The following is a 27,850-nucleotide window of genomic DNA, read 5'->3' on the forward strand; positions in this document are numbered from 1 at the left end:
GTCTGAAGTGCCCCCCCCCCCCCCCCCCCCTTCCGGTCTGAAGTGCCCCCCCCCCCTTCCGTGTCACTAATCATAGTTTAAAACTGTCAATCCTGGATTCACTGATCCAGATTCTAAATGAAGTGGTGCAACACATCTCGGGTTTAATTCTAAACCTAGATTTACAAAACCTAGATTGCTCTAATCCTTGAATAATTTAAACCATGTTGGTGCAACCCACCCTGCAAGTTTTAAATTTACTGCATTGCAAGACAGTTCTGCAACTGGGTGATCAAATTAAGATCCTACATCTGTAAATGAACCAATGCAATGTTAATTGCTTAATTAACTCAAGAACCAAACCTGTGAGAAAGAACCTGCTTGCAATGTACTTTCTGTCCCTCAGTTACGCAAGTGTTTCCTTTATTCTGGCAGTTACCTGTATATTGAGTACTCTGACTGCCCAGGCAATCTTTAACCCACATCAAACAGCTGTGGTTCAATGCAGCTGAGCTGTCACATTTGGAGGGACTGACTGACTGACTGACTGATTGGCTGACTGGGAGCACTGCTCTTTTGGCCTCTGGGCTTCCGTAATTAGCCCCACACCAGATGCTGCTCATCCTCTCATCTTCTTCTCTTTCTCTATCCATCTTCACTTTTTCTCCTCTCCCCTCATACCTTACATCTCACTCCTTCCTCTGGTTTTCTGTCACTCGCTTGTACTGTAGGTTGAGATCTGGTGTTGTATACTGGCCATGGTTGTACACAAGTCATACACCCATGTTTGACTGGGAGGCTCAGGCTATTATGTAAATCAGTGTCATGCAGTAAAGTGTAGGACATGCAGTAAAGTGTAGGACATGCAGTAAAGTGTAGGATATGCAGTAAAGTGTAGGACATGCAGTAAAGTGTAGCAGACATGATGTGTGAGGTTGTGAGTCATTGGGCCAGGACTGGGATGGACGGTTTGGGCTGTGATTGGAGATTGAAGGAGAAAAGAGAGCTTCTGTACCATCCTGGATATGGGATGCCCCCCTCAGCTGTCTCTCTCTCTCTCACACTCACTCACTAACCCTGCCTAATTTCTTTCCATAGCCTCACACACAGTGGCATAAGCCGGTCACGGCCAACACAAACCCAGTCAGACTCACAAAGGACAGAATAGAAATGGTATGTCTGTTTTGTAGCCCGCTCACAGCTTAGTTAGTCGGTGTCAATGTTTACTAAAGCTACAACCTGAGAGCATCTGAGTGGGTGGTTGGTTAGCTGTTTGACAGGATGCCACATGGCTGGTTGTCCCACGCTGCCAAAGCACACTCATGCTCGGGGACCTGTACGGTACATAGGTATGTATGTAGACATCTCTAGCATAATAGTGGTGGTGATGAGGGACTCCCTGTTCAGGTAAAAAATCATCAAGGCCCAGAAATTCAAAATTCTGTCAATGAAATCTCTGAAAGACGTACAGTACATTCATAACATACATTAATATATATATATATATATATATATAGTATATTTCAGTTAAAGACATACAGTGCATTTGGAAAGTATTCAGACCCCTTGACTTTTTCCACATTTTGTTACGTTACAGCCTTATTCTAAAATGGATTAGATAGGTTTTCCCCATCAATCTACACACAATACCCCATAATGACAAAGAAAAAACTGGTTTTTCGATTTATTTGCAAATGTATTAAAAATAAAAAACTGAACACGTATTTACATAATACCCTTTGCTATGAGACTTGAAATTGAGCTCAGGTGCATCCTGTTTCCATTGATCATCCTTGATGTTTCTACAACTTGATTGGAGTCCACCTGTCGTAAATTCAATTGATTGGACATGATTTGGAAAGGCACATGCCTGTCTATATAAGGTCCCACAGTTGACAGTGCATGTCAGAGCAAAAACCAACCCATGAGGTCGAAGGAATTGTCTGTAGCGCTCGGAGATGGGATTGTGTCGAAGCACAGATCTGGGGAAGGGTGACAAAAAACGTCTGCAGGATTGAAGGTCCCCAATAACAGTGGCCTCCATCATTCTTAAGTGGAAGAAGTTTGGAACCACCAAGACTCTTCCTAGAGCTGGCAGCCCGGCCAAACTGAGCAATCGGGGGAGAAGGGCCTTGGTCAGGGAGGTGACCAAGAAACCTGATGGTCACTCTGACAGAGCTCCAGAGTTCCTCTGTGGAGATGGGAGAACCTTCCAGAAGTACAACCATCTCTGCAGCACTCCACCAATCAGGCCTTTATGGGAAAGTGGCCAGACGGAAGCCACTCCTCAGTAAAAGGCACATGACAGCCCGCTTGGAGTTTGTCAAAAGGCCCCTAAAGACTCTCAGACCATGAGAAACATGATTCTCTGGTCTGATGAAACCAAGATTGAGCTCTTTGGCCTGAATGCCAAGTGTCACGTCTGGAGGAAACCTGGCACCATCCCTATGCTGTGGGGATGTTTTTCAGCGGCAAGGACTGCGAGACAAGTCAAGATTGAGGGAAAGATGAACGGAGCAAAGTACAGAGAGCAAAGTGCTGCAACGCTCCCCATCCAACCTGAAAGTTTGAGAGTATCTGCAGAGAAGAATGGGGAGAAACTCCCCAAATACAGGTGTGCCAAGCTTGTAGCGTTATACCCAAGAAGACTCAAGGCTGTAATCGCTGCCAAAGGTGCTTCAACAAAGTACTGAATAAAGGGTCTGAATAATTCTGTAATTGTGATATTGTTTTTTAATTTTTAATTTGCAAACATTTTGAAAAATCTGTTTGTGTTTTATCATTATGGGGTATTGTGTGTAGATTGATGAAGAAAAAAAAGTAACAAAAACGTGGAAAAAGTCAAGGGGTCTGAATACTTTCCGAATAGATTCATACCATACATTAATATATATATCTCAGTTAAAGACATACATGAATGTATATTTCATTCCGTTTGATGTGTCTAAATGACTCGTCAGGTTTGTTTTGAGTGCAGTCTTTTTTCTCTCTTATTTAAAGTGGAACTGACAGCCTTTTATCTTCCTTGCAGATATCAAACAGACAATCATATCACTCAAAAATATAAAGTTCCCAGTTTATGCTTTAAAACCAACTTTCTAAGTGGTTTAAAAATAGGTTCTTATGTGAGTCAACGTCCCATGACGTAAACTAAGGCATTGTTGGCAGAATAGATGGATGCAGTTCAATGATTAATATAATTCACCAATACATGTCTTGGTTGTCCCCAAAGATATTGAGATCAGGTTGTAAATCACAGCTGGCTTGGTACATTGTTTGCTGCCTCCATTCGTTTTGCATTGTTTTAGTATCAAGGACTCAATATTTTTGGACATAAACAGGCGAATGTAACTAAGGCTGGGAATGTCAATACAGTCAGACTAGCAAGGGCAACGATCACACATCAGTCATAACGTGGCTAATGGGCGTGTTTATTCGCAAACAAAAATAGAAAGGCAACATGTAAAGTTTTGATCGCATGTTTCATGTGCTGAAATTAAAGATCCCAGACATGTTCTCTCAAATTTTGTGCACAAATGTGTTTACATCCCTGTTAGTCAGCATTCCTCCTTTGCCAAGATAATACATCCACCTGACAGGTGTGGCATATCAAGAAGCTGATTAAAACAGCAGGATCGTTAAACAAGTGCACCTTGTGCTGTGGACAATAAAAGATCACTCTCTAAAATGTACAGTTTTTTTTCACACAACACAATGCCACAGAAGTCTCAAGTTTTGAGGGAGTGTGCAATTGGCATGCTGACTGCAGGAATGTCTACAAGAGCTGTTACCAGATAATTTTATGTTCATTTTTTTTATACCATAAGTCGTTTTAGAGAATTTGGCTGTACGTCCAACTAACATCACAACTGTAGCCCACGTGTAACCACACCAGCTTAGGACAACCACATCCTGCTTCTTCACCTGCGGGATTGTCTGAGACCAGCCACCCGGACAGCTTATGAAACTGAGGTGTATTTCTGTCTGTAATAAAGCTCTTTGTGGGGAAAAACCTATTCTGATTGGCTGGGCCCGGCTCCCCAGTGAGTGGGCCTGGCTCCCAAATGGGTGGTCCTACGCCCTCCCAGGCCCACCCATAGCTGCTCCCCTGCCTAGTCATGTGAAATAATGCATTTATTTAAATTGCCTGATTTCCTTATATGAACTGTAACTCAGTAAAATGGTTGAAATTGTTGCATGTTGCGTTTCATATTTTTGTTCAGTATATTTATGTCACACAGCTAAAAACACAGAGCCTAACGTTAGTTAGCTAGCTAGCTGCTAGGAGGATGTCATATCATTGGAGGAGTGGGTGAGTGACTGACTTTTTCCCCTCATATTGTTTTCGGTGGCTATACACAGCTAGAGATGCAGGTGTCATTTGGTTAGCTAGCAAGAACTTCATCTACTGTTAGCCAGAGTGAATTTGCAAATGCAAGAGATGCTAGCAAACTGGATATCTAGCTAGCTACTCTGATTTCGGAGCACTCTCGTCTGTGTGTAACTGATGAATTTACCTGCTGAATATGACCGGTGTCAGTAAATGTAGGCCAAAGAAAGTAATAGTTAGTCACAAACTCTCTGGATAACCTGTAAACAGCCTAACCAGCTCTGCTACGGCCAGTACAATAATCAAAGTTTTCTCATTTGTGTGTGGAAGAAGCTAGCTAGCAAGCTAGCCAATTTTAGCCAGTTAGCTTGGGTGCTTGGTTGGGACAAGCATGCATTGGCAGGCAAGCTGCAGACCAGTAGGCTACATTTCCCCATCGTTTGTCAGTGCAATTTTGACGTCCAACTATCTGAAAAAGTTTGAGAGGGTTTATCTAATGTTCCTTCGTTAGATTTTAGCACATCTTGCTCCGGCTAGCATTAGTTGTTGATCTTGTTGTTGACGTGCATAACTGAGGGAGAGAGAGAGCCTACCTTTTCATGGTTGTTTGATCATTAGGACTGTAACATTCCCAGATGTAAGACGACTCCTGGGATATTTGCATGAAATCCATTCAGGTGTATTTTGTTGCGAATGCGTTCAAATTATCCAGAAGTCACACTATTCCAACTCCCTGTAAACACACAGTCCAGTTCAAAGTGAATGATGGCAGGCTTGTGTGGCAAATGGCTTGTTTGCATTAAGGCCTACTGTAGCTCTGATTGGCTATGGCGCACCAGTCTGTGTAGACTCCGGTCCTGGACGAGAGAGATGTTTTATTTACCGCAGTGTAAATAAAACCTTGTCCAAACGCACGGCCGCTTTCCCACTCTATATTTCCATAGAATTATCACAAATGCCTGACGATACGTAATTCCCAAACACTCTTAAGAATTTATGAACACGTGAAAATGACCATATCTAAGGGCTCGCTTGTCAGAAAATGTTTAAAAAAAAAAGTGGAATTCTTCCTGGGGTGTATATGAACAGATTTTAATAAGATTTCATGTTGCTAAAATGCTGTCAGTTCCACTTTTTAAGTGAGCACAGTTTGCAACTCATTCATTCGTCTGTTCATTCAGTCATCAGACAGTTGGTATAGGCCTATTACATTTACATTTAAGGCATTTAGCAGACGCTCTTATCCAGAGCGACTTACAAATTGGTGCATTCACCTTATGATATCCAGTGGAACAACCACTTTACAATAGTGCATCTAACTCTTTTAAGGGGGGGGGGGTTAGAAGGATTACTTTATCCTATCCTAGGTATTCCTTAAAGAGGTGGGGTGCCTGCCTATGGCAGGCAGTGTGAGCTGAATCGATAACCGCTAGCTCCCCTGGTGAGTAGAACCGTGAGAGCATTCCATCCCATCCCATCCTATCTCCTAGCCTAGTGGTTAGAGCGTTGGGCCAGTAACCGAAAGGTTGCTGGATCGAATCACCGAGCTGACAAGGTTCAGGGGCAGAACGACAGACTTTTACAAGGCAGTTAACCTCTCTGGGATATGTGGGACGGTAGCGTCCCACCTGGCCAACATCCAGTGAACATGCAGAGCGCCAAATTCAAATAAATTACTATAAAAATGTAACTTTCATGAAATCACACATTCAATATACCAAATTAAAGCTACACTTGTTGTGAATCCAGCCAACGTGTCAGATTTCAGAAATGCTTTACGGCGAAAGCAAACAATGCTGTTATCTGAGGATAGCACCCCAGCAAACAAACACAGACCATCATATTTCAACCCTCCCGGCGCGACACAAAACGCAGAAATAAAGATATAATTCATGCCTTACCTTTGACGAGCTTCTTCTTTTGGCACTCCAATATGTCCCATAAACATCACAAATGGTCCTTTTGTTCGATTAATTCCGTTGATATATATCCAAAATGTCCATTTATTTGGCGCGTTTGATCCAGAAAAATACCGGTTCCAACTTGCACAACGTGACTACAAAATATCTCAAAAGTTACCTGTAAGCTTTGTCCAAACTTTTCAAACTACTTATACAACTTTAGGTATTTTTTAACGTAAATAATCGATAAAATTGAAGACGGGATGATCTGTGTTCAATACCGGAGGAAAACAATGTGGAGTATGCTTTCTGGTCACGCACCTCTAACAACAGTACACTTCACTGGAGCCTCATTCTGAACATGGCTACTTCTTCATTTCTCAAAGGAAAAACCTCAACCAATTTCTAAAGACTGTTGACATCAAGTGGAAGCGATAGGAACTGCAGGAAGGTCCCTTTAGAAATCTGGATTCCCAATGAAAACCCATTGAAAAGAGAGTGACCTCAAAAAAAAAAAATCTGAATGGTTTGTCCTCAGGGTTTTGCCTGCCAAATAAGTTAGTCGCTCTGGATAAGAGCGTCTGCTAAATGACTTAAATGTAAATGTTATAGTCACAGACATGATTCAAACAGTTTTAGAAACTTCAGAGTATTTTCTATCCAATAATAATATGCATATATTAGCATCTGGGACTGAGTAGGAGGCAGTTTACTCTGGGCACACTTTTCATCCAAACGTGAAAATGCTGCCCCCTATCCACAAGAAGTTAACCCACTGTTCCCCGGGCGCCGAAGCCGTTGAGGTCGATTTAAGACAACTCCACGCACCTCTCTGATTCAGAGGGGTTGGGTTAAATGAGGAAGACGCATTTCAGTTGAAGGCATTCAGTTGTACAACTGACTAGTTACCCTTTCACCATCTCATCTCATCCCAGCCTTGAGCATGAGCATTCTGAAATGACCCATTGAGGTAACACTAGTCCGTGAGAGAGGGACACACACACATGGGCTCATGCTTGAACACACACTCACACAGAGGTACAGTCTAAAACCTGTCATGAAATCTAACCAAAATAAAAGTATATCTCAAAGCTACTAGGACCAGTCTGTCTGTTATGAAGATGAAGCATACCCTATGAGCAAGAGACTTTGAATGTATACAGCTCAGCTGCACAGACACATTCCCATTAGACCTACAGACCCACAGGCATATAGAACTACAGACAGACCTACAGGCATATAGAACTACAGACAGACCTACAGGCATATAGAACTACAGACAGACCTACAGGCATACAGAACTACAGACAGACCTACAGGCATACAGAACTACAGACAGACCTACAGGCATACAGAACTACAGACAGAACTACAGGCATATAGAACTACAGACAGGCCTACAGGCATACAGAACTACAGACTACAGACCTGGCTGTATTGTGTCTTTGTGGTGTGTGTGAACACATGAGGGCCTCTGCTCTAAACCCGATTAGTGTCTTATTTGTGTGATTTCCAAGACCGGGAGAAGAGGAAACTGTATCGGGTCGACACAGGGAGCTAATCCCACACAATACTTCTACTTACTGCGGAAGGTTGTCTTTAATTTATTATTATTTTTTGGGTCAAAAGAGGTCTGATTGTGCGCAGATAATTGGTACAGTAACTGTGTCTCTATGACTGTGGTCGGTCTAGCACAGATGGTGTTGATCGCCCTCTGCTGACCCCTTGACCCTCAAGAAGCCAGAGCCGCCTTCTGAGGGGGTCAGGAGGTTAAAGGTCAGACAGTGGACAAACTATGGCCGGTGATGAGGGATGGGATGGCATATACGCCCTGAGGCTGGCAGCTGAGTTGGCACAGCAGCTGTAAACTGACTGGATTAGACCGTATGTGTGTCACGAGTTGCTGCTTCTTCTATTGTTCCTGGAGCATTGTTCACATGATTTTCCAAGGTGTTAAAAGATGTATGTAAAGCAGGGATGTTGAAAAATGTTAGTGTGTGTTGAGCAGCCCAACACCAGTACCCTCCCCAGCCTGGTTTCACTGGAGAGTTTTGCAAATTGGTGTCAGTGTGATGAGAGAGAGAGAGAGTTAGGACACACCTACAGTACCTGTATCATCAGGTTTATTTAGGGAGGTCCTCCTCTCTTCTTCTCTATTCTCCCTCTCTCCACTCATGTTTTTTTTCTCCATTTCCACCTTTTCTCTCTTTTCTCCTTCTTTCTCCCTCTTTCTCCCTCTCTCTTTGCGCTCATATTCTCTCTTCTCTCCTTGGGGACAGCCAGTGTCCTCATTCAGCTACGCCTGCCTGCAGACTCATATACGTTAGACAGGAGTTAGAATACTTCCTTCTTTCTCTTTCAGCTAAATGCCTTAAGTGATGCGGAAGCTCTTCCAGTCCACTCCCAAAGCAAGCCAGGGCTCTTCAAACCAGTCCAGTCCACTCCCAAAGCAAGCCAGGGCTCTTCAAACCAGTACACTCCCAAAGCAAGCCAGGGCTCTTCATACCAGTCCAGTCCACTCCCAAAGCAAGCCAGGGCTCTTCAAACCAGTACACTCCCAAAGGAGGCCAGGGCTCTTCAAACCAGTCCAGTCCACTCCCAAAGCAAGCCAGGGCTCTTCAAACCAGTACACTCCCAAAGGAGGCCAGGACTCTTCAAACCAGTCCAGTCCACTCCCAAAGCAAGCCAGGGCTCTTCAAACCAGTCCAGTCCACTCCCAAAGCAAGCCAGGGCTCTTCAAACCAGTCCAGTCCCAAAGCAAGCCAGGGCTCTTCAAACCAGTACACTCCCAAAGGAGGCCAGGGCTCTTCAAACCAGTACACTCCCAAAGGAGGCCAGGTCTCTTCAAACCAGTCCAGTACACTCCCAAAGGAGGCCAGGGCTCTTCAAACCAGTCCAGTCCACTCCCAAAGCAAGCCAGGGCTCTTCAAACCAGTCCAGTCCACTCCCAAAGCAAGCCAGGGCTCTTCAAACCAGTACACTCCCAAAGGAGGCCAGGGCTCTTCAAACCAGTCTAGTCCAGTACACTCCCAAAGTAGAGCACTTCAAACCACTGCCTCAAGAATTGCAATATTGTTTGTTTCCCCCTGGTAGTTCATTGATTGGTTAATGTCACTGATTGCCCCGGATAGAGTCCAATCATCTGGTCTGAATTAGTACCATAACCTGTCTGCTAGTGGCCCAAATTAACAACGTCCTGACGTCCAGCCCCGTAGCAGTGCTCTGCTAGTGGCCCAGATTAACAACGTCCTGACGTCCAGCCCCGTAGCAGTGCTCTGCTAGTGGCCCAGATTAACAACGTCCTGACGTCCAGCCCCGTAGCAGTGCTCTGCTAGTGGCCCAGATTAACAACGTCCTGACGTCCAGCCCCGTAGCAGTGCTCTGCTAGTGGCCCAGATTAACAACGTCCTGACGTCCAGCCCCGTAGCAGTGCTCTGCTAGTGGCCCAGATTAACAACGTCCTGACGTCCAGCCCCGTAGCAGTGCTCTGCTAGTGGCCCAGATTAACAACGTCCTGACGTCCAGCCCCGTAGCAGTGCTCTGCTAGTGGCCCAGATTAACAACGTCCTGACGTCCAGCCCCGTAGCAGTGCTCTGCTAGTGGCCCAGATTAACAACGTCCTGACGTCCAGCCCCGTAGCAGTGCTCTGCTAGTGGCCCAGATTAACAACGTCCTGACGTCCAGCCCCGTACCAGTGCTCTGCTAGTGGCCCAGATTAACAACGTCCTGACGTCCAGCCCCGTAGCAGTGCTCTGCTAGTGGCCCAGATTAACAACGTCCTGACGTCCAGCCCCGTAGCAGTGCTCTGCTAGTGGCCCAGATTAACAACGTCCTGACGTCCAGCCCCGTAGCAGTGCTCTGCTAGTGGCCCAGATTAACAACGTCCTGACGTCCAGCCCCGTAGCAGTGCTCTGCTAGTGGCCCAGATTAACAACGTCCTGACGTCCAGCCCCGGTGCAGTGCTCTGCTAGTGGCCCAGATTAACAACGTCCTGACGTCCAGCCCCGGTGCAGTGCTCTGCTAGTGGCCCAGATTAACAACGTCCTGACGTCCAGCCCCGGTGCAGTGCTCTGCTAGTGGCCCAGATTAACAACGTCCTGACGTCCAGCCCCGGTGCAGTGCTCTGCTAGTGGCCCAGATTAACAACGTCCTGACGTCCAGCCCCGTAGCAGTGCTCTGCTGGTTGATTGGGTGGGTCTGTGCTGTCATAGTCAGAGGCAGGAGTCACAGTGGAAGAGAGATGTGATCATGCTGTGTATGTCTCAGCAACATTATGTTATTGTTATTTATTGTGGCTATATCATCATGGAACAATGGGACGCACTCCTAAAGCTATTAGTTCCACGCCGGGCCTACACCTGGGCTGATCTACAGCTAAACACACACACGCAAGCACACACACACCCACGCACGTGCAAGCACACACAGTGTGATGGCACACAGTCTGTTTGGTCTTCAGAACAGTTCTCTCTGAGTGACACTAAGCCCATTTAGAAGAGTTGAGTCCTCTTCCACCGTGACCTCAAAACTAACAGAAACCTCTCTCTTTTTCTCCTCCCCCCACTCTCTCTCCCCCCCCACTCTTTCTCCCCCCCTCCCTCTTCCCTCTACAGAAGTACAGGATTCAGGATGAGGATGGTTCTACCCCCCAGCAGGACCAGGGTCAGTCTCAGGCCTGTCCCCAGCACCCCTACCCCAGCCTGGAGGAGAGAGGCAGAGAGCGGGAGCTGCCAGGGAGCCACCACGGGACCCTCCGCAGCCACCATGGAGGAGGAACCCTGGACGGGAGCCACCACGGGACCCTCCGCAGCCACCATGGAGGAGGAACCCTGGACGGGAGCCACCACGGCAGGGGAGAGAGAGAGGGCAGGGGGGAGGGACGACCAGAGCTGGTCCAGGTAGCAGAGAAAAACCTGTCTCAGATAGAGAACGTCCATGGATATGTCTCCCACGCACACATCTCCCCTATGAAGGTAGGACACCGCAAGTCTTTCCTCAAAAGCTACATAAACCAGGCCACTTGTCAGAATATGTAACTAACAAACATTTTCCATCTGAAGACAAACCATACGATACATGATGTTAACACAGACAACTATACAGTACATGGTGTTAACACAGACAAACATACAGTACATGGTGTTAACACAGACAAATATACAGTACATGATGTTAACACAGACAAACATACAGTACATGGTGTTAACACAGACAAATATACAGCACATGGTGTTGACACAGACAAATATACAGCACATGATGTTGACACAGACAAATATACAGCACATGATGTTGACACAGACAAATATACAGCACATGGTGTTGACACAGACAAATATACAGCACATGGTGTTGACACAGACAAATATACAGCACATGATGTTGACACAGACAAACATACAGTACATGATGTTAATACAGACAAACATACAGTACATGGTGTTAACACAGACAAACATACAGTACATGGTGTTAACACAGACAAACATACAGTACATGATGTTAACACAGACAAACATACATCACATGATGTTAACACAGACAAACATACAGCACATGGTGTTAACACAGACAAACATACAGTACATGATGTTAACACAGACAAACATACAGTACATGATGTTGACACAGACAAACATACAGTACATGATGTTAACACAGACAAACATACAGTACATGGTGTTAACACAGACAAATATACAGTACATGGTTGCATGCACATGAAAGTGAACAGTTGATATATTTCCCTCCCTCCCTCCCTCCACTTATTTTTTAAATATCTTTTATCTGCTTTCAACTTTCCTATTTATACACCTACCTTTTAACACGCTTGTACACGATACCATAATGGAAGCCCCTGCAGTGCTTGCATCAACACACACAAAGCATTAGAAGAATGAGAAATTCCTCCAGGACTGTTTCAAAAGGCCTGCACATCTCAATGTTTGCATAGGTTTCAGGTACTAGACAGCCATGGTAAGAACCAGAGATATGCACAAACAGTTGGCTAGCGTGTGTCTTTACCATAGACTGTATGGAGCTACCGTGTTGTTTATAGATATGGTGCTGCCATGTTGTCTGTAGATATGGTGCTACCGTGTTGTCTCTAGGTATGGTGCTACCGTGTTGTCTCTGTGTATGGTGCTACCGTGTTGTCTCTAGGTATGGTGCTGCCATGTTGTCTCTAGATATGGTTCTACCGTGTTGTCTCTGTGTATGGTGCTACCGTGTTGTCTCTGTGTGGTTCTACCGTGTTGTCTCTAGATATGGTTCTACCGTGTTGTCTCTAGATATGGTGCTACCGTGTTGTCTCTAGATATGGTGCTACCGTGTTGTCTCTAGATATGGTGCTACCGTGTTGTTTATAGATATGGTGCTACCGTGTTGTTTATAGATATGGTGCTACCGTGTTGTTTATAGATATGGTGCTACCTTGTTGTTTATAAATATGGTGCTACCGTGTTGTCTCTAGATATGGTTCTACCGTGTTGTTTATAGATATGGTGCTACCGTGTTGTTTATAGATATGGTGCTACCGTGTTGTCTATAGATATGGTGCTACCGTGTTGTTTATAGATATGGTGCTACCGTGTTGTCTCTAGATATGGTGCTACCGTGTTGTCTCTAGATATGGTGCTACCGTGTTGTCTCTAGATATGGTGCTACCGTGTTGTCTCTAGATATGGTGCTACCGTGTTGTCTCTAGATATGGTGCTACCGTGTTGTCTCTGTGTATGGTGCTACCGTGTTGTCTCTGTGTATGGTGCTACCGTGTTGTCTCTAGATATGGTGCTACCGTGTTGTCTCTAGATATGGTGCTACCGTGTTGTCTCTGTGTATGGTGCTACCGTGTTGTCTCTAGATATGGTGCTACCGTGTTGTCTCTAGATATGGTGCTACCGTGTTGTCTCTGTGTATGGTGCTACCGTGTTGTCTCTGTGTATGGTGCTACCGTGTTGTCTCTAGATATGGTGCTGCCGTGTTGTCTCTAGATATGGTGCTACCGTGTTGTCTCTGTGTATGGTGCTACCGTGTTGTCTCTAGATATGGTTCTACCGTGTTGTTTATAGATATGGTGCTACCGTGTTGTTTATAGATATGGTGCTACCGTGTTGTCTCTAGATATGGTGCTACCGTGTTGTCTCTGTGTATGGTGCTGCCATGTTGTTTATAGATAGGGTGCTACCATGTTGTCTCTGTGTATGGTGCTACCGTGTTGTCTCTGTGTATGGTGCTACCGTGTTGTCTCTAGATATGGTGCTGCCGTGTTGTCTCTAGATATGGTGCTACCGTGTTGTCTCTGTGTATGGTGCTACCGTGTTGTCTCTGTGTATGGTGCTACCGTGTTGTCTCTCGATATGGTGCTGCCGTGTTGTCTCTAGATATGTTGCTACCGTGTTGTCTCTGTGTATGGTGCTGCCATGTTGTCTCTAGATATGGTTCTACCGTGTTGTCTCTGTGTATGGTGCTACCGTGTTGTTTATAGATATGGTGCTACCGTGTTGTTTATAGATATGGTGCTACCGTGTTGTTTATAGATATGGTGCTACCGTGTTTGTTTTTTATAGATATGGTGCTACCGTGTTGTTTATAGATATGGTGCTACCGTGTTGTTTATAGATATGGTGCTACCGTGTTGTTTATATATATGGTGCTACCGTGTTGTTTATAGATATGGTGCTACTGTGTTGTTTATAGATATGGTGCTACCGTGTTGTCTCTAGATGTGGTGCTACCGTGTTGTCTCTAGATATGGTGCTACCGTGTTGTCTCTAGATATGGTGCTGCCGTGTTGTCTCTAGATATGGTGCTACCGTGTTGTTTCTAGATATGGTGCTACCATGTTCTCTGTGTATGATGCTACCGTGTTGTCTGTGTGTATGGTGCTGCCGTGTTGTCTCTGTGGATGGTTCTACCGTGTTGTTTATAGATATGGTGCTTCTGTGTTGTTTATAGATATGGTGCTTCTGTGTTGTCTGTGTGTATGGTGCTGCCGTGTATTTTATAGATATTGAGCTACCGTGTTGTTTATAGATATGTTTCTACCATGTTGTCTCTGTGTATGGTGCTACCGTGTTGTCTCTGTGTATGGTGCTACCGTGTTGTTTATAGATATGGTGCTACCTTGTTGTTTATAGATATGGTGCTACCGTGTTGTTTATAGATATGGTTCTACCGTGTTGTCTCTGTGTATGGTGCTGCCATGTTGTTTATAGATATGGTGCTGCCGTGTTGTCTCTATGTATGGTGCTACCGTGTTGTCTCTATGTATGGTGCTACCGTGTTGTCTCTGTGTCTGGTGCTACCGTGTTGTTTATAGATATGGTGCTACCGTGTTGTCTCTAGATATGGTGCTACCGTGTTGTCTCTGTGTATGGTGCTGCCATGTTGTTTATAGATAGGGTGCTACCATGTTGTCTCTGTGTATGGTGCTACCGTGTTGTCTCTGTGTATGGTGCTACCGTGTTGTCTCTAGATATGGTGCTGCCGTGTTGTCTCTAGATATGGTGCTACCGTGTTGTCTCTGTGTATGGTGCTACCGTGTTGTCTCTGTGTATGGTGCTACCGTGTTGTCTCTCGATATGGTGCTGCCGTGTTGTCTCTAGATATGTTGCTACCGTGTTGTCTCTGTGTATGGTGCTGCCATGTTGTTTATAGATAGGGTGCTACCATGTTGTCTCTGTGTATGGTGCTACCGTGTTGTCTCTGTGTATGGTGCTACCGTGTTGTCTCTAGATATGGTGCTGCCGTGTTGTCTCTAGATATGGTGCTACCGTGTTGTCTCTGTGTATGGTGCTACCGTGTTGTCTCTGTGTATGGTGCTACCGTGTTGTCTCTGTGTATGGTGCTACCGTGTTGTTTATAGATATGGTGCTACCGTGTTGTCTCTAGATATGGTGCTACCGTGTTGTCTCTGTGTATGGTGCTACCGTGTTGTCTCTAGATATGTTGCTGCCGTGTTGTCTCTGTGTATGGTGCTACCGTGTTGTCTCTAGATATGGTGCTACCGTGTTGTCTCTGTGTATGGTGCTACCGTGTTGTCTCTGTGTATGGTTCTACCGTGTTGTCTCTGTGTATGGTGCTACCGTGTTGTCTCTAGATATGGTTCTACCGTGTTGTCTCTAGATATGGTTCTACCGTGTTGTCTTTGTGTATGGTGCTGCCATGTTGTTACTAGATATGGTGCTGCCGTGTTGTCTCTGTGTTCTACATCAGAGACTACCATAATTTAGGTTATGTGACTGTACATGGGATTATTTTGTATGCAAAGTACATGGTTGGACTAAAGCCATCATAGTAGGCTGCAGTACATTGTGACATTCTCACTAATCATGTGACATTAAGAACAGTTCAGATGTTTCTCAATCGGTCTTCAAGCCAGACAGGCTACAGTCATGCCGGGTGAACACAACAAGACATTCAAAGTCCTAACAATGCTGAGCCTCTCACATTGAACCATTTCTTTCCTGTAGTTTGTTGTCTTGCCAACGTTGTAGTGAGCACACTAAACGATGTGGCGCAGACAGGGGCGTCGTGAGGATTCTCCATACCTGCTGTCTGGTTACAGTACATAATAATAGGATTAGTGTGAATAATCTGATTAATATAATAGCTGGATTTAAACGTTGACATGCTTTGCGAGAATAACGATTTACCTAATAATCCTGTTTACATGGACACATCTGAAATCAAGCTATCTGATGGGACTTTGATAAATGCAGAGAATTGCTAATCAAAATTAATCTTCTACCACAGCAACCATTATTCTGAGTTTGGACATATAAAGTTTGTCTTTTTTTAATATATTTTTTTTATTTAACCTTTATTTAACTAGGCAAGTCAGTTAAGAACAAATTCTTATTTCTCGTGGAAACTATTTCTAAGATTCATACTTTTCGTTTTTTCAAAGTCACTTCACACGCGCAAAAGAGCTAAGGATTGCGATGTGACATGTGCCGATCAGATACTCCCCAGGAAAACCCATTTAAGCCGTTTACATGTCATAATAATTCTAAAGATTACTCAGAAAATCAGGTGTTTTAATCGGTGTATGCTTACTTCGATTATGACCTTACACCGGTTAAGATAAGCAGTATTTCTATGCTTCCCGTTCTTACGTTTAGTTTTTTGCGTCTTTTACTTTCGGTTTCGTACACCAGCTTCAAACAGCTGAAAATACAATGTTATTGAAAATATATTTCACAGCGGTTTAGATGGTACAATTATTCTCAACATTCTGAGTGCTTGTTTTGTCACATAAACTGAAATTAGACAGTGATTCCAGCATATTGAACCTTTTTAAAGGCAATTACAAACGCATAATAGTAGTGAGCATTACTCCTGCTCGGAGAGTCTACACATTCTGTCTGGGTGAAGCTGAACGTCATCAACCCCACTGGCTTCTTCTCTGGCGAGCTCTCATTGGCTATTGTTAATCACGGTTCTCAGAACTTGTCGTTGCCCATCTCATACTACAAGAGGATTGCAGATTTTGTGCCCATAAAATCAAACATGTTATAACATATCGGGACGTCTGGGACTGCTCAAAGACGGGATCAGTAGCCTTCAGATTGCGTCTCTGACCCACTCACATTTAATGAGCTTCCGTGGCGGCCGTGTGCCCTGAGGAAGGCAACAACATAGGGATTTTGTCTCTGATCTCAAAAGCTTGCCTGGGAAAGCTTAATCGAGGGCAAAATCTTGTTTGTGTACACCAGTTTAAATGGAACTAGTTGGATGTCATGTTCATTGTTCATAATGGCTCTATTCCGCCACCTAGTGGATTATTCTTGTCACTGCAGTTGGGAGGACCACTTCTCTGCAACTATTTTTTTGGCCCAATCATATATTGACCACCTCTAGGACCTTGGGACCTGTATTAGCTCAGACAGGGTTGGATATGTAAAGACAATATGGCAATAGCTCCACCCTGCCTTCTGAATTGTATTTAGCCTTTGACACAGACAATGAACATTGACATAATGCAACTTCTTTACTAGAGCTAAGCAATATAGCTAATTGACTAAACCCAAGTACAGTTTTCAGTGATGCCTTTGACTCTTTTTAAAGATTCGTTGTGACACTAGTGTTTTGTTTGTTCGTTCAGTGTGTGATCTGTGTGTCTCTGTGTGGTTATTTTGGTGGTGCCCCGTGCGGGGTGTTTGCGTAGCCTCACAGTAGCATCCCATTGGGCTGCTTGGCTCTGTAGGCCCTGACAGATGGAGCAGTCATCTTGTTTCTCTCCAGGACTCCGGTCCCTCAGGGCTGTGGGGGCTGGGCCAGCCTGCACCCAACTGCACTGTCCCTCATGACCTTATGTACTGGCCAGAATAACACGCAGGCACACAAACACAAAAGCATAAAGTGTACACACACACACACACACACACAAACCTAGACACACACACACAGCCGCACACTTTTATGACACACGCCACACCGTCATACCTCTCCACACTCACAAATATAACTTCACCCTCACTGTGTAGTGGCATAGTTGCTGGACATGTTTCTTAAGTTGTTATATAACGTGTTTCTCTAACATTTTTATCAGGAAGTGGTTGTGTAAAGGATGTGTGGATACTCGTAGTGCATTTCCATTGGTGATGTACGTACAGCTCACACATTCGTCTTGCTGGCTGCACAGTCGCACGTTTCTGTTGTTTTCAAAGCCCTCTACATCGCCATGACTCCCACTCACTCTCATACCGCGGCTGCTTTATCTGCCATTTCATGCTGTCACGGTCTTCTTCCATTCAACCATCGCATCATCTCTGTTCATCTTGAAGAAATCCAAGTGTGTGGATTTTTGCATGGAGATCAGTCTGTGTGTTTATGTGGAGTTTAAATGGTCTCTGTGAGCTTGGCGTTCTCTTCAGGGGAGGAACTTTGGCTTCTCTTAGTGTTACGTTCCTAGTATAGGCTACAGCAGGGTTATTCAACTCTGACCCTACGAGGTCCGGGGTGCTGCTGGTTTTCTGTTCCCCCTGATAATTAATTGCACCCACCAGGTGTCCCAGATCTAATCAGTGCCTGATTAGAGGGGAACAATAACATATGCAGTGGATATGTGTATGTGATCAATTTGATTTGATTTGGAACTGGCTTCGAGGTCCAGAGTTTGAGGGGGCTACAGTATCCATCTGAGCAGACAGCATCCTGGCTGATATCATCTGATTTATACTGATCCTACCTCATCACTGCGTGTGAATACATTTCAGTGTCTCTCAGTTGTGTGTGTACAGTGCATTCGGAAAGTATTCAGACCCCTTCCCCTTTTTCCATATTTTGTTACGTTAGACGTATTCTAAAATGGATTAAATAGTTTTTTCCCCCTCATCAACCTACACACAATACCCCATAATGACAAAGCAAAAACTGTTTTTTATAAATTTTTGCACTTTTTAATTTTTTTTTTACCGAAATAATGTATTTACATAAATAAAAAAATATCCTCATTAATCTAAACACAATACCACATAATGACATCACAATACCCCATATTGACATCACAATACCCCATATTGACATCACAATACCCCATAATGACATCACAATACCCCATAATGACATCACAATACCCCATCATGACAAAGCAAAAACAGATTTTTAGAAAGTTTTGCAAAAAACAAAAATACCTTATTTAAATACGTATTCCTTTTGCTATGAGACTTGAAATTGAGCTCATGTGCATCCTGTTTCCATTGGTCATCCTTGATGTTACTACAACTTGACTGGAGTCCCTGTTGTAAATTCAATTGATTGGACATGATTTGGAAAGGCACACACCTGTCTAGATAAGGTCCCACAGTTGTCAGTGGATGTCAGAGCAAAAACCAAGCCATGAGGTTAAAGGAACTGTCCGTAGAGCTCCGAGACAGGATTGTGTCGAGGCACAGACCTGGGGACCGGTACCAACAAATTTCTGCAGCATTAAAGGTCCCCAATAACACAGTGGCCTCCATCATTCTTAAATGGAACAAGTTTGGAACCAACAAGACTCTTCCAAGAGCTGGCCGCCCGGCCAAACTGAGTAATGGGGGAAGCCACTCCTCAGTAAAAGCCACATGACAGCCCGCTTGGAGTTTGCTAAAAGGCACCTAAAGACTGATTATGAGAAACAAGATTCTCTGGTCTGATGAAACCAAGATTGAACACCTTGGCCTGAATGCAAAGCTTCATGTCTGAAGGAAACCTGGCACCATCCCTACAGTGATGCATGGTGGTGGCAGCATCATGCTGTGGGGATGTTTTTCAGCGGCAGGGACTGGGAGACTAGTCAGGATCGAGAGAAAGATGAACGGAGCAAAGTACAGAGAGATCCTTGATGAAAACCTGCTCCAGAGTGCTCAGGACCTCAGACACGGGCGAAGGTTCACCTTCGAAACAGGACATCAACCCTAAGCACACAGCCAAGACAGCGCAGGAGTGGATTCGGAACAAGTCTCTGAATGTCCCTGAGTGGCCCAGCCAGAGCCCGGACTTCAACCCAATCGAACATCGCTGGAGAGACCTGAAAATAGCTGTGCAGCGACGCTCCCCATCCAACCTGACAGAAGTCCAAAAAGACAGGTGTGCCAAGCTTGTAGCGTCATACCCAAGAAGAGTCGAGGCTGTAATCGCTGCCAAAGGTGCTTCAACAAAGTACTGAATAAAGGGTCTGAAAGCTTAAACCTAAAAACCTGTTTTTGCTTCGTCATTATGGGCTATTGTGGGTAGATTGAGGGGCGGGGGGGACAATTGAATCCATTTTAGAATAAGGCTGTAACGTAACAAAATGTGTAGAAAGTCAAGGGGTCTGAATACTTTCCAAATGCTGTGTGTGTACACCTTGTAGTAACATGCTGAGTCCCTGTCCTCTGTACTGTAGGTAGAGTCGTTGGAGTGTATCTTCGACGCTGGCTCGCCTGTAGGCTATGAGGAGGTTCCTGTTCCTGACTTCTCTACGCTGTATGCTACCCACCACGCCCTTCTACAGGTAACACCAACTGACCCAACCACCTGCTGTGCCACGCTCCGTTACGTCGCCTCGGAATGACCACATCGCTTCCCATTCTGACCACATCGCTGCCCACTCTGACCACATCGCTTCCCATTCTGACCACATCGCTTCCCACTCTGACCACATCGCTTCCCACTCTGACCACATCGCTGCCCACTCTGACCACATCACTGCCCACTCTGACCACATCGCTGCCCACTCTGACCACATCGCTTCCCATTCTGACCACATCGCTTCCCACTCTGACCACATCGCTGCCCACTCTGACCACATCACTGCCTACTCTGACCACATGGCCGCCCACTCTGACCACATCGCTGCCCACTCTGACCACATCGCTGCCCACTCTGACCACATCGCTGCCCACTCTGACCACATCGCTTCCCACTCTGACCACATCGCTTCCCACTCTGACCACATCGCTGCCCACTCTGACCACATCGCTGCCCACTCTGACCACATCGTTGCCCACTCTGACCACATCGCTGCCCACTCTGACCACATCACTGCCCACTCTGACCACATCGCTGCCCACTCTGACCACATCGCTGCCCACTCTGACCACATCGCTGCCCACTCTGACCACATCTCTGACCACATGGCTGCCCACTCTGACCACATGGCTGCCCACTCTGACCACATGGCTGCCCACTCTGACCACATGGCTGCCCACTCTGACCACATGGCTGCCCACTCTGACCACATCGCTTCCCACTCTGACCACATGGCTTCCCATTCTGACCACATCGCCACCCAAGCTTTTTTGTTGTTGCTTTTTAGTTCTTTCATTTGTTGATGACACTTCTATAGCTCTTACATTGTCAGTATTCCTGCCAGTGTTGCAGTAACACGTTGCCACCCCTAGGTGGCACCATTACCCATAGAGAGCTTGCCAGCTTTGAGATGGCTAGAGCAACTTTGTTTTGTCTTTTCTGTTTACATGGATGTCATGGCTTTTGGATTGCAAAAGGGCTCATTTGTGTGTCTTTGTGATCTTGTAGCTGGCTCTGCTGTGAGCTAATGGTGAATGTTAGCTATGGATGCACCGTCATCTCACTACACTCGCAAATAACATCTGCTAACCATGTGTATGTGACCAATAACATCTGCTAATCATGTGTATGTGACCAATAACATCTGCTAATCATGTGTATGTGACCAATAACATCTGCTAATCATGTGTATGTGACCAATAACATCTGCTAACCATGTGGATGTGACCAATAACATCTGCTAACCATGTGTATGTGACCAATAACATCTGCTAACCATGTGTATGTGACCAATAACATCTGCTAATCATGTGTATGTGACCAATAACATCTGCTAATCATGTGTATGTGACCAATAACATCTGCTAACCATGTGTATGTGACCAATAACATCTGCTAACCATGTGTATGTGACCAATAACATCTGCTAATCATGTGTATGTGACCAATAACATCTGCTAACCATGTGTATGTGACCAATAACATCTGCTAACCATGTGTATGTGACCAATAACATCTGCTAACCATGTGTATGTGACCAATAACATCTGCTAACCATGTGTATGTGACCAATAACATCTGCTAACCATGTGTATGTGACCAATAACATCTGCTAACCATGTGTATGTGACCAATAACATCTGCTAACCATGTGGATGTGACCAATAACATCTGCTAACCATGTGGATGTGACCAATAACATCTGCTAACCATGTGTATGTGACCAATAACATCTGCTAACCATGTGTATGTGACCAATAACATCTGCTAACCATGTGTATGTGACCAATAACATCTGCTAACCATGTGTATGTGACCAATAACATCTGCTAACCATGTGTATGTGACCAATAACATCTGCTAACCATGTGTATGTGACCAATAACATCTGCTAACCATGTGTATGTGACCAATAACATTTTGATTTGATCAGCAACTGTTGGCATATACATTTGTTTAGTTTTCAGCTCATTTTCATTGAGGAAGTAAGCTTTATTGTCATGAAAAACGGCCTTCTGGGAAATAGACCGTTGAAAAATGTTTGGCTGATGGTTATGGTTTCAACCATCCTGTCAGATTTCATTTTGTTCCCCTCAGTAGCCATCTCCTGTCCAGTGAACCTAGTGTTTGTAGGAGCAGAGAGTCAATGCTGAGATAAGTGGCTCCTTCTGGCCAATAACTGCATGAGTTCTCTTCAACTGCTCCATTTAATGCAGGTCTGGGCAAGGTGATGGGAGTGGTGGGCCTGGTGGGCCTGGTGGTCCTGGTGGCCCTGGTGGCCTGGTGCCATACAGAGTACAGATAGATGGGCCTGGTGGCCTGGTGCCATACAGAGTACAGATAGATGGGCCTGGTGGCCTGGTGCCATACAGATAGATGGGCCTGGTGGCCTGGTGCCATAAAGATAGATGGGCCTGGTGGCCTGGTGCCATAAAGATAGATGGGCCTGGTGGCCTGGTGCCATACAGATAGATGGGCCTGGTGGCCTGGTGCCATACAGATAGATGGGCCTGGTGGCCTGGTGCCATAAAGATAGATGGGCCTGGTGGCCTGGTGCCATACAGATAGATGGGCCTGGTGGCCTGGTGCCATACAGATAGATGGGCCTGGTGGCCTGGTGCCATACAGATAGATGGGTCTGGTGGCCTGGTGCCATACAGAGTACAGATAGATGGGCTTGTAGCTGCTAACCATGTGTATGTGACCAATAACATCTGCTAACCATGTGTATGTTACCAATAACATTTTGATTTGATCATTTGCTAATGGTGAATGTATGTATGGCCTGGTGCCATACAGAGTACAGATAGATGGGCCTGGTGGCCTGGTGCCATACGGATAGATGGGCCAGATTCTATATCTGACTCGCAACCAACATTCTATATCTGACTCGCAACCAACATTCTATATCTGACACGCAACCAACATTCTATATCTGACACGCAACCAACATTCTATATCTGACACGCAACCAACATTCTATATCTGACACGCAACCAACATTCTATATCTGACACGCAACCAACATTCTATATCTGACACGCAACCAACATTCTATATCTGACTCGCAACCAACATTCTATATCTGACACGCAACCAAAATTCTATCTCTGACACGCGAACAACATTATGAACAATAAGACATTTATTACCACATAATTTGCTCTTACTTCTAGCCGAGCATTTGATTTCCAACACTGATGGTTTGTCGGACCTCAGCAACAGTGTTTCATTTTTAAATGCTATCTCACCCCTGTACAGAGAATGCTGTGCACGAACGAGACATGAACTTTTCTGACCCTGGCCAAATCATACAACAATATTATTATCATGGATATATCCAACTAAATGTCAATAGAAAACAGATGAAAATTGAGGGTTTGCTGCCCTTTCAGCTGTAGAGTGAGAAGACATTAGCCAGCCTGCAAAGCACACCATTTTGTTCGGCAATAGCAACCAATGTTTTTGCACAGTTGAAAGAATTTTGGCTTTTTGCCCTCAGATGTATGGAGGAAATGTTACTTATCAATATAACATACAGAACACATTACAGGGAAATGTTACTTATCAATATAACATACAGGACACATTACAGGGAAATGTTACTTATCAATATAACATACAGAACACATTACAGGGAAATGTTACTTATCGATATAACATACAGAACACATTACAGGCATCACACGCATATGTGAATTAAGTGAGAGTGCAGCTTTTGTGATTGGACAGTGAGCATTCTGGGCGTTGTTCTTGACCCTGTTTCACCGTGTTTTTGGGGCTAACCCCGTAAAGTCGACGTTAACCCTGCTCCGGAGCAGGACCAGCTAGCCCTGGGCTAAGGTTGGTGCTAGCCCACTAGAATGTGTAAGTGTGAATACTATGTTAGCCCCGGGAAAAAATCTCTTATCCCAGGGCTGAGGTGCAGTGTGGACACACCTAGAGAAAGTTCACACAGGCAGCCTAATTCAGATATGTTTTTTCACTAATTGGTCTTTTGACCAATCACATCAGATCTTTTTGAGAGCTGATCTGATTGGTCAAAAGAGCAATTAGTGAGAAAAACATATATATCTGAATTGGGTTGCCTTTGTGAATGAAGCCTTAGTGATCCCAGGCCAATACCTCTCTGTGTCATTAAGCTAATGTACTATATTAGGGTAGACTATGAGAAGTGTTACCTTCTGCCCTCTGAGAGAGAGACATGGAGGGACGGAAGTGAAGGAGTGATTGAGCGAGTGAAATGGCTGGTCGGAAACTCAGCCTGCTGTGGTGGAGCTCTGTGTGTTAACTAAAGTTGTTGTCTAGTATGACTTAGTGGAGGGACTCTAGTATGACTTAGTGGAGGGACTCTCTAGTATGACTTAGTGGAGGGACTCTCTAGTATGACTTAGTGGAGGGACTCTCTAGTATGACTTAGTGGAGGGACTCTCTAGTATGACTTAGTGGAGGGGCTCTCTAGTATGACTTAGTGGAGGGGCTCTCTAGTATGACTTAGTGGAGGGGCTCTCTAGTATGACTTAGTGGAGGGACTCTCTAGTATGACTTAGTGGAGGGACTCTAGTATGACTTAGTGGAGGGACTCTCTAGTATGACTTAGTGGAGGGACTCTCTAGTATGACTTAATGGAGGGGCTCTCTAGTATGACTTAGTGGAGGGACTCTCTAGTATGACTTAGTGGAGGGACTCTAGTATGACTTAGTGGAGGGACTCTCTAGTATGACTTAGTGGAGGGACTCTAGTATGACTTAGTGGAGGGACTCTCTAGTATGACTTAGTGGAGGGACTCTAGTATGACTTAGTGGAGGGACTCTCTAGTATGACTTAGTGGAGGGACTCTCTAGTATGACTTAGCGGAGGGACTCTCTAGTATGACTTAGTGGAGGGACTCTCTAGTATGACTTAGTGGAGGGACTCTCTAGTATGACTTAGTGGAGGGGCTCTCTAGTATGACTTAGTGGAGGGGCTCTCTAGTATGACTTAGTGGAGGGACTCTCTAGTATGACTTAGTGGAGGGGCTCTCTAGTATGACTTAGTGGAGGGGCTCTCTAGTATGACTTAGTGGAGGGACTCTCTAGTATGACTTAGTGGAGGGGCTCTCTAGTATGACTTAGTGGAGGGACTCTCTAGTATGACTTAGTGGAGGGACTCTCTAGTATGACTTAGTGGAGGGACTCTCTAGTATGACTTAGTGGAGGGACTCTCTAGTATGACTTAGTGGAGGGGCTCTAGTATGACTTAGTGGAGGGACTCTCTAGTATGACTTAGTGGAGGGACTCTCTAGTATGACTTAGTGGAGGGACTCTAGTATGACTTAGTGGAGGGACTCTCTAGTATGACTTAGTGGAGGGGCTCTCTAGTATGACTTAGTGGAGGGGCTCTCTAGTATGACTTAGTGGAGGGGCTCTCTAGTATGACTTAGTGGAGGGACTCTCTAGTATGACTTAGTGGAGGGACTCTCTAGTATGACTTAGTGGAGGGGCTCTCTAGTATGACTTAGTGGAGGGGCTCTCTAGTATGACTTAGTGGAGGGGCTCTCTGGTATGACTTAGTGGAGGGGCTCTCTGGTATGACTTAGTGGAGGGGCTCTCTAGTATGACTTAGTGGAGGGGCTCTCTAGTATGACTTAGTGGAGGGACTCTCTAGTATGACTTAGTGGAGGGACTCTCTAGTATGACTTAGTGGAGGGACTCTCTAGTATGACTTAGTGGAGGGACTCTCTAGTATGACTTAGTGGAGGGACTCTCTAGTATGACTTAGTGGAGGGGCTCTCTAGTATGACTTAGTGGAGGGACTCTCTAGTATGACTTAGTGGAGGAACTCTCTAGTATGACTTAGTGGAGGGGCTCTCTAGTATGACTTAGTGGAGGGGCTCTCTAGTATGACTTAGTGGAGGGACTCTCTAGTATGACTTAGTGGAGGGACTCTCTAGTATGACTTAGTGGAGGGACTCTCTAGTATGACTTAGTGGAGGGGCTCTCTAGTATGACTTAGTGGAGGGGCTCTCTAGTATGACTTAGTGGAGGGGCTCTCTGGTATGACTTAGTGGAGGGGCTCTCTGGTATGACTTAATGGAGGGGCTCTCTAGTATGACTTAGTGGAGGGACTCTCTAGTATGACTTAGTGGAGGGACTCTCTAGTATGACTTAGTGGAGGGACTCTCTAGTATGACTTAGTGGAGGGACTCTCTAGTATGACTTAGTGGAGGGGCTCTCTGGTATGACTTAGTGGAGGGGCTCTCTGGTATGACTTAGTGGAGGGACTCTCTAGTATGACTTAGTGGAGGGACTCTCTAGTATGACTTAGTGGAGGGACTCTCTGGTATGACTTAGTGGAGGGACTCTCTGGTATGACTTAGTGGAGGGACTCTCTAGTATGACTTAGTGGAGGGACTCTCTAGTATGACTTAGTGGAGGGGCTCTCTAGTATGACTTAGTGGAGGGGCTCTCTAGTATGACTTAGTGGAGGGGCTCTCTAGTATGACTTAGTGGAGGGGCTCTCTAGTATGACGTAGTGGAGGGACTCTCTAGTATGACGTAGTGGAGGGACTCTCTAGTATGACGTAGTGGAGGGACTCTCTAGTATGACTTAGTGGAGGGACTCTCTAGTATGACTTAGTGGAGGGACTCTCTAGTATGACTTAGTGGAGGGACTCTCTAGTATGACTTAGTGGAGGGACTCTAGTATGACTTAGTGGAGGAACTCTCTAGTATGACTTAGTGGAGGAACTCTCTAGTATAACTTAGTGGAGGGGCTCTCCTGCCTGAGAGGAGGGGAGGAGGGACAGAATGTGGTGATGGGGCTGGGAGGAGGGACAGAATGTGGTGATGGGGCTGGGAGGAGGGACAGAATGTGGTGATGGGGCTGGGAGGAGGGACAGAATGTGGTGATGGGGCTGGGAGGAGGGAGGGTGACGAGTGAGACAACGGTGAGAAATGATCCACCTCTGCCTTTCCCTCTCTCACCTCCTCGCTCTCTCTCTCTCTCTCTCTCTCCCCCCTCCACTCTCTCTCTCTCTCTCTCTCCCCCCCTCTCTCTCTCGCCCCCCTCTCTCTCTCGCTCTCCCCTCCCCTCTCCCCCCTCCACTCTCTCTCTAAGTGAATGATTCAGCAGACGGAAATTTAGAGTCCTCTAAACCTGCTCTCTCCCTCCCATGCCAACCACTCGTCTCTCATCACTGTCCCTTAGTGTGCTGTCTGTCTGTCTGTCTGTCTGTCTGTCTGTCTGTCTGTCTACCGCTGGAAGCAGACAGAGCAGCGGTTCCTTATCTCGTACCCGCCACACACACACACACACACACACACACACACACACACACACACACACACACACACACACACACACACACACACACACACATACACACACTCCGGCTTGTGGCTCAGCGTACTGCTTGGCGGTGTCATGCTGGCTGTGTTGTGCGACGCAGGGGGACAAGTTAGCATCTCCTGAGCTCTGCTCCTCGACAGACCCCTTTCAGGTCCCCACAGACAGACCCACGATCAGGAGGTGTGTGTGTGTGTGTTAGCGCGAGCCGTACCAGAGGGGGACATGTTGGCCTCAGTGTGGTACGCCAAAAAGATAGGCTGGCGCCTAATCAAGACCATGAGGAGAACCAAGGGACTGCAGCAGACCTTACTGGTAG

General features: G+C 45.5%; 1 protein-coding gene across 13 annotated transcripts in view; it reads left to right on the plus strand.

The window, feature by feature from the left end:
- The window catches only part of LOC139541722 (disks large homolog 1-like), a 269,358-nt gene that overhangs the window by 84,169 nt on the left and 157,339 nt on the right, over positions 1–27,850 (plus strand). For 7 of the 13 annotated variants that reach the window (XM_071346676.1, XM_071346677.1, XM_071346678.1 and 4 more), the window contains 2 exons: positions 10,824–11,183; positions 20,081–20,188. In XM_071346676.1, the coding sequence (XP_071202777.1) occupies positions 10,824–11,183; positions 20,081–20,188 (468 nt within the window). Of the gene's footprint in view, positions 1–10,823; positions 11,184–20,080; positions 20,189–27,741; positions 27,847–27,850 lie in introns of those variants that run through there. The other 6 variants (XM_071346679.1, XM_071346690.1, XM_071346680.1 and 3 more) reach the window with 2 other exon arrangements.

Source organism: Salvelinus alpinus, chromosome 16 (genome assembly GCF_045679555.1).
Source record: "Salvelinus alpinus chromosome 16, SLU_Salpinus.1, whole genome shotgun sequence".
NCBI classification, from domain to species: Eukaryota; Metazoa; Chordata; class Actinopteri; order Salmoniformes; family Salmonidae; genus Salvelinus; species Salvelinus alpinus.